General features: G+C 31.6%; 2 protein-coding genes across 6 annotated transcripts in view; one reads left to right on the top strand and one right to left on the bottom strand.

Annotated features, from left to right (window-relative positions):
- The window catches only part of LOC117178763 (HIG1 domain family member 1C-like), a 5,642-nt gene extending 3,101 nt beyond the window's left edge, over nt 1-2,541 (bottom strand). Inside the window, exons 1-2 of one of the 5 annotated variants that reach the window (XM_033370209.1) lie at nt 2,409-2,541; nt 1,527-1,657 (exon numbers count right to left, since the gene is read on the bottom strand). In XM_033370209.1, coding sequence (XP_033226100.1) covers nt 1,527-1,626 — 100 coding nt within the window. In that variant the 5' untranslated portion in view covers nt 1,627-1,657; nt 2,409-2,541. Of the gene's footprint in view, nt 1-1,526; nt 1,658-2,286 lie in introns of all 5 variants that reach the window. The other 4 variants (XM_033370211.1, XM_033370210.1, XM_033370208.1 and 1 more) reach the window with 4 other exon arrangements.
- A 32-nt stretch (nt 2,542-2,573) lies between these two features.
- The window catches only part of LOC117178620 (dosage compensation regulator-like), a 32,564-nt gene continuing 27,484 nt past the window's right edge, over nt 2,574-7,653 (top strand). Inside the window, exons 1-5 of the mRNA XM_033370043.1 lie at nt 2,574-3,031; nt 4,939-5,440; nt 6,426-6,472; nt 6,559-6,800; nt 6,981-7,649. Of these exons, the coding sequence (XP_033225934.1) occupies nt 2,953-3,031; nt 4,939-5,440; nt 6,426-6,472; nt 6,559-6,800; nt 6,981-7,649 (1,539 nt within the window). The 5' untranslated portion in view covers nt 2,574-2,952. The remainder of the gene's footprint in view (nt 3,032-4,938; nt 5,441-6,425; nt 6,473-6,558; nt 6,801-6,980; nt 7,650-7,653) is intronic.

Raw genomic sequence — 7,653 nt, 5'->3', positions numbered from 1 at the left:
AAATACTGTAATTCAAACCCCTCACATAAACTACAATCATCAAGTAAGGCTGAAACTTTTTTTAAATTTGACATTAAAGAAGGTTCTCAAAACACCTACGGCCTTGAAGATTACATTTACATTGCCATAATCGCGCTTCGCGCTCTACTGTTAAATTATACAGACTCTAATTATTAAAAATGTGGGCTTATCAAAAAATTCGGCTAAAATAGTTGTAAAATATATTTGGTATTTAGTGAAAATTTTTAGATCTATGAAAAAAATCATTTTTTCTATTTTTTGAAGATTTTCGAATTTTTAAAAAGTATATAAATTATCTAATTTTCATCAAAATTGAAAATTTTATTTGGATAATTTGCAAGTCTTTTACGTATCTATAAGAAACTTCGACAAAAATTTATAAAATTTCTACAGCAAAAATTTCAAAATTTTGAAAATGCTTTCAATTTTTTCATTTTGGTTCGAAATATCTGATTAACGAACTTAACCTTTATTTTGGGGACCTTCAGAAGTGTATCAAATGCGGACTCGATTGGACAAATTCTTCAAAAGTTAGCGTGACTACAACATTCAGATAACCATACATACAGACAGGCATCGATTAAATTTGATGGTTTTCGGATTCTGTGAGTGCCGAAACGTAAAGATCCGTTAAAAACCAGAGATTGAAAATTTAGATGATTACATTACATTCTCAGGAATGAGAATGTGAAAAATATGAGAATAGTGTTCAAATTGTCGATTTCATGAAGAATTGGCATTTTTGGTTTTAAGGGTAGGTTTCACGTACTTGTGGACTTGTAGTAGGGGTGTCAAACTTATATGTCAGATAGATGAAATTCTTCGTGGAATAATATTCTCTACAGGCCCTCATACTTTCCCGTCCCATTTTTTCAAACCCTGCAAAATTATTTTAAAAACTCAAAAAAGTGATTTTCCCCATGCGTTTTACATGGGAAACTTCAAGGCACCTGTTAAAATAAAAAAATAAAAATTAGCGAATTTCTTTTTCCGGATTAGGAAAAAATGGGGGGGGGGGGAATCGTAGCCCTCTAGCATGCAAAATTTTGCCATGCATTTTTGGACCACCCTATTACACAGAGTATATACATCACATTTCAAGAGTAATTAAACCTTTGGTTTCAATATTTTAAAGATATTTTTTTTATTTTTATCTCATAATATTTTAGTTTTGGATAGCTTTCTCTGAATCAAGTTTTACATTCGTAGAAAATAAAAAAAATCCTTCATGACACATTTCTCCTAATATAGAAATACATGATAATTTTTTAGTTCTAATTTTAATACGTGAAACGAGAATCATTCAAGTTTTATTTCACGTCACATTCTCAAATGTTTTAAGTTTAACGTAGCTACTACTTAGCATATTTTTCGAAATTAAAAAAATTAAATGACATTTCAATAAGATTCATCAACAAAGAGATTGAATATTCTACAAGATGCATAATTCAATTTAAAAAAATTGAATAGCAGACGCAGAAAATAATTTTAGTAATAATTCTTACCAGCCATGAGAAACGGTTGACTTTGAAATCTTTCGAGAAGTCGAATCCTAAGCGTCGTTTCTGGCTCTTGGATAATAAAATCGGAATAATCATCAGCCATTTTTATGCAATTCAGTTTAAAATTTGATAATCTGAAAAAGGAAATGATACCAGTACTTTTTAATTAAATTACATTATAATTTGAAGTATATAACAAATTATTTGAAATTAAACAAAAATATAAATAGGTTATAAAAAAGGGAACTAAAGAATTAATAATATTCGTCCTGTAAAAAAATTTACTTCGTCCAATGTTTTTACTTATAATTTTCTCTGCAATCATGTCAAAACTTAATTTCATAACACTTGCAAATTTTCATAAAAGATATATACTTATTGATATTACATCATTCAGCAAAATTGTATAATGCGTATTTTTCCTACTATATGTTATAACCTTAATTCATAAATCAGCTACACAGAAAATTTATTGATAAGGAGCATCATTCATAAAGTCACTAAATACAAAAAATGTATAATAATTAATAAAATGAAAAATTGAAAAAATTCATAAATATAAGAACAGTCGCATTATTGTGAAACAAATGTTCGTATCAAAAATAAATGAAAAATAGAACAATATTATTTTTAAACTATCCTTCAATGTAAAGACGACCTCAGTTTCATTTAGGCTTGTCATTGAAGAACTTTAAAGGAAATTAAAAGTCTCTAAAATAAATTATAACACATGCGTGGTTATGTAAAATTTTAACGAAATTACCTACGTATTTACCAGATGGTCGTATAGAAAATTCGGAACTTTTAAAGGTTATTTTTCCTAATTAGAAGTACTAACATGATATAATTAGGTAAAACATCATTAAAATGTGTGATACAACATACTACGTGCCTGACGTCAAAGAATCTTTGCTGACGTCCCTGTCCTTTGACAAAAATCACTAAAAGTTATCTGATTGGTCAGCAGTTCAGCTGATCTGATCTCACGAAGTCTGATCTGAATCTGAACACTGAAGTCTCTGATAGATCGTCAGCTGAACGATGCTCAATGCAAGAAAATCCTAACCTCTCTTTTATTCTTGCGAAATTTAAAATAAAATCGATAAAAGCTTAGTTTAAAAGTGAAATAAGTAAAAAATATAGATATATTATCATTATTCATTAATAAAATGCTCAAAATCATTTTAGTTGATTAGCGTAGTAATTCTTTCAATCAGACTTCCGGTTTCCTGCTTCCATGGCCTCCAATTCCATGGAATCCGGCATTATCACGGCATTATCCAGCTACCATCAATCTTTTCTGTCTTTCATTACTCTTCAGTTCAGAGTTTGTGGATGGAAAAAAATTGGTGATCAAAGTGTTAATAAAAATATTTATATATAAAGTCCAATAAAGGGTTTACAAAGGGTGTGAAAACATAAAATAATCATGGGTGACATAAAATCTTTTCTTCATCAGTGGTGTGTCAAAAATAGCAAAGAACCACAATTTGATGTTCGACCTACGGGTAAGTAACAGTAAGGCAGAGCAGTAAGGATTAAGGAATAGTTTAAAAATATATTTTCACTGCCACAGCGAATTTTTTTGTTCTGTGAAGTTTCTAACCTCGAAATGCAATTAATGTTCTGCCTTTGGCTCCATGTCCGAGATTTCATAAGTACTATTAATCCATTATATTGCTTATTGTTTTCATAAAATAATAATGTCCATTGATCAGTGATTACATTGTAGATTAAAATACTTATAAATGCTTAATAAAAGGCAAGTGATTTTTCACCTTGTTACACCGGAGGATTTGCAAAGGTCTGACGCTATTACTCTACCGGTCAGTTTTACGAAAAATGTCATAATAAGTCAGTGCCGAAACTGAATTCTAATGAGCTCAAATTTCGCGAATTTAAAACACTTTCAATATACATGCCTAAACTGTACTTTAAATCCCCCCTTTTCATGAAAAAGCTTGCCTTTCCCTCTGTTCTCTTTAAATTAGAGGAGTAATCGATAGAAACATGATAAATCCATTTATTTTAAGTTTTCAATAAATATAGAAAAATTATGTATTTCCAAGACGAACGGAGATGAAAGAAATATATACATAGATTCCTGTAGATGAGAACATCTTCATATATATCTAATTTCAAAAATGATTTGATTTATTATCGTTGTTACTTACAAAATTAAAATGTATTTGTGCAGTTTTGTTTCAGTACACTGGATTGATCAACTTTTGATTGCTTATGTATATTCTTAACGAGAAACATTAAATATTGATGAAAATCATAAGTGAAATTGAAGCTGTAATGGATTTTTTTATTATCGCGAATTTGGGATAAATTTTTTAATCTGTTAGAAACTTATAGGGAGAATTTATAGACTAGTCACTTTGTGCTTGTGTTTTCACATTCAGTTGAAATTAAAATGTATAATTTTCTAAAGTTGGGTTATTTTTTAAAGTATATTTGGAAAGTTTATTTTAACTAATTAGAATTGGCTGCCTTGTATTTTTCTTTTAGTTTATTTTTTTAATAGAAATTTTACGTTTTCTGATATTAAAAGTGTTTAAAAACAATTGAATCTTTCTTGGAGAGATACATGTTGCGAATAACTTCTCGAAGCGAATAATTTTCTTTTCTTGTGTTATTTCACAATCACTTTCGGTTCAGACAAGGTTCGCTTTTTGTCTGCCATTGCGAATATTGGGTATGCAAAATACGTTACTGTTTGTATTAATATCATCAATAATGAATTTCTCAAACAGAGTTCTTTAACCGCAAAACAGCACTACTCTTATTTATTTCGTAGATATCATTTTTTTTCTACTTTTTGAAGTTCTAGATAACCTCAAACAAATAGGTTTTCGTTGATTTTTTTTAGGATAAGTTAATTTTCCATTACATCAAAATAGTGCGTAACTATAAGAAGGAGCTTTTGTTTTTCCGAGAATAAATCCAATAATTGATATTTTTTTATACTTTATTTTTGAAATATTTTAATAATGCTTTTTATGGGGACAGCAATGCATTTGGAATACCCAGTATTCGCGATAGCAAGCGATAAATTAATATTTTCTGAACAGATAGTGATTAATTATGGCCTTCTATCCATCTTTATAATTGTTTGGATACATAAAAATAAATAATGTGAGTGAATTTAGAAAAAGATAGTGATCGACTTATCACGTTTTATTTTAGTATAGTAGAATCCTTGAATCTCTTAGCTTGGATTTATACAGTTTTGTTACCATAATTGGCACTTTTGGCAAACTTAATAAATTTTAATTTATCTACTTTTCAGAAATATGACATTTTTTAACCAAGATTTGGATTTATTATGTCTCACTTTTACGTGTACAATTTTCTGCTCATACTAATTATTCATTAATAGTCTAATAACTTCAATAAATTATTTTCTCAGGTCCGAAACATCGTCAGAGATTCCTCTGCGAATTGCGGGTTACTGGATTTGATTATGTGGGTGCTGGGAATTCAACTAACAAAAAAGATGCACAGGGAAATGCATCTCGAGATTTTATCAGTTATCTTGTGCGAAATGGACATGTCAATCGAAACGATGTTCCTGGCGATCTGGGACCAGCGGCTGAAGTTCCGGGAGCGTTAAACGAGGCCAATGTCGGACCTAAGGGTCCTGTGAAATCTGTTTTTAGTGATGGAATGGGCCCGAATGATATTGGACAAGCTTATAGGCCTTACAACGAGGCAGGGCAAAGCAATTATACTTATCTAGATAGAATTGCGGATCAAAAAAGGGTTGAGGAAGCAGAGGACGTGGACGTTAATTCTGGAATTCACGGGAATTGGACTATGGAAAACGCAAAGTCAAAACTGCATCAGTTCATGCAGACCAACAAAATTAGTGCTGATTACAAATATACTCCAGTTGGTCCTGACCATACAAGGTGTGACTTTTTCTTTTTAAACTGTTGCAAACTACATTATGTATTTTTAATTGCAGGTTTCTTTGGCGAGGTTTTAAGATGAAATTAGCTTTTGACTGACTTATTCAATCGATGCTGTGCATGTTTAGAAGAAAAAGTAGATTATAATGATTCATGACGAATTATTTTAATCTCAAAGCTCACTGGAAATTATATTTTACCCACGAAAAGAATGAAGGGAAATTGCATTTATTTTTAATTATTAAAATAGTTATTAATGAGAATTTTGTGATATTCATAGAAAATGGACGAATAATTTGCTGAGCGCAGAAGTGGTCTCTGTTAAAATCCATGAAAAATATAAACAATTTTCAGATGTTTTCCCCTCAAAATCACAATTGAAAGAATTAATATGATGCGAATCTAATAAAAAAAGTGAGAATCAGAATATTAATGTTTTGCATATTTTTTCCATTGTAAATTTGATTGAAACTCTTTCAGTGGAAAGGATATGAAGACAAGCTGTCCCACAATGTCCGATAATATAGGTCAAAAGCTAATTTTGTCTTTTATTTATTTTTTGATAAACGTATTTTTTGGCATCGGTGATTGTTTAGAAAATTGTAAGATTTGCCTATGCTATTTGGTTACTATTCGTGACCTCGTTTAAAATGCAATTGAAACGAGGTTTCCTCGTTTTTGACAGTATTTCATTCTCAACGAGACCACTTTGGAGTGCACGAGGCATGTAATATAAACACCGGCTCAAGAGTACTAAATAAATCTGTTGAGCAAGGTTGTGGAAAATCTATAATCAAAGCTTTTATTGAAATAATTCAATAATAGTTTTGATGCTGTCACTTACAGAAGTATGAACAATGCACTCCAATATGGTTTCGGCTGACTTCTAGTGGTGAGTTTCATCATTTTGTCGTAGAGGAAGCTTCCTTCTTCAATATTTCTCAATTTCAAACATCGTTATTATAATATTTATTTTTTTTCACAGGAGCTTCTTGGCTGAGATGAAATTCTACGTGAACCAGCTTAGAAGAAGTAAGTTTTCAATTTTTGAGACGACAGTGGCCATTCCATATTAAATTCGACAACAATGATCAATACTCTTTACTTTACTATTATAGCAATCGTTGGACGAGAGACGGCATCGAACAAGCAAACAGCTTCCAAAAGCTGTGCATTGTCGATCATTCGACAATTGTATCATCTTGGAGTCATTGAGGCATTTTCTGGAACTTTGAAGAAAATCAAAGAATCTGATCAAATGAAACCCTACCCTGTGAAAATTAATCCAGAACTTGAACAGGAAATTTTCAGCGTTTTGGAAGGGTTGCAGATTAATCCAATTGACGTCAATTTCATGCCTGTAAGTTCCTAAACAAAGGTGAAAAATAAAAGTAGAAGGAATTGAAAGGGCTGCTACAAAAGTCTGGTTTTAAATTTCATGAATTTTCCAGGTCTTCCTGGCTTGGTAGCTACCGTGATTAAGGCAATAAGATTTGCAAATATTTTTATTAACTAGGCTAATCGTCCATATATTTTTCAGAAATTTTCAATCAAAAAAGAAGAAGGTGGACAGAAAGCATCAGCACCTGGAATATCTTTAGTAACGGATCACGTTTTGGATGATTTTATATCGAGTGTTCCACAACCTGCGGGTGTCGTCAGTTGGTCACCTCCGCAACAAAATTGGAATCCTTGGACTGGTTGCAATATTGACGAAGGACCTTTGGCGACGATGTCGTTGGATAAATTATCAGATGATATAATGAGTGAGGAAAGGGAAAGATTGCAGCAAGATAACACATTGCAAAAGAGCATCAAGGAAAGGTCTTCACTTCCTGTTTTTGCAAAGAAGAGCGAAATTATGGCTGCAATTAATGATAATCCTGTTATCATCATCAGGGGAAATACTGGTTGCGGTAAAACGACTCAAGTCTGTCAGTTTATTCTTGATGATTATATCCTTTCGGGCCAAGGTGCTTATTGTTCAATTGCTATTACGCAACCTAGAAGAATTTCAGCAGTATCGGTTGCTGATCGTGTATCGTCTGAGAGATGCGAGAGTTTAGGGCAGTCTGTTGGCTATTCTGTCAGATTTGAGTCTTGTTTACCGAGACCGTATGGTAGCATAATGTTCTGTACGGTTGGAGTTCTCCTACGAAAACTGGAAGGTGGATTGCGAGGAGTTTCTCACGTGATCGTTGACGAAATTCACG

The sequence above is a fragment of the Belonocnema kinseyi genome, chromosome 8, assembly GCF_010883055.1.
Source record: "Belonocnema kinseyi isolate 2016_QV_RU_SX_M_011 chromosome 8, B_treatae_v1, whole genome shotgun sequence".
Taxonomy (NCBI): Eukaryota; Metazoa; Arthropoda; class Insecta; order Hymenoptera; family Cynipidae; genus Belonocnema; species Belonocnema kinseyi.
This window is presented reverse-complemented; position numbering and strand designations above follow the sequence as displayed.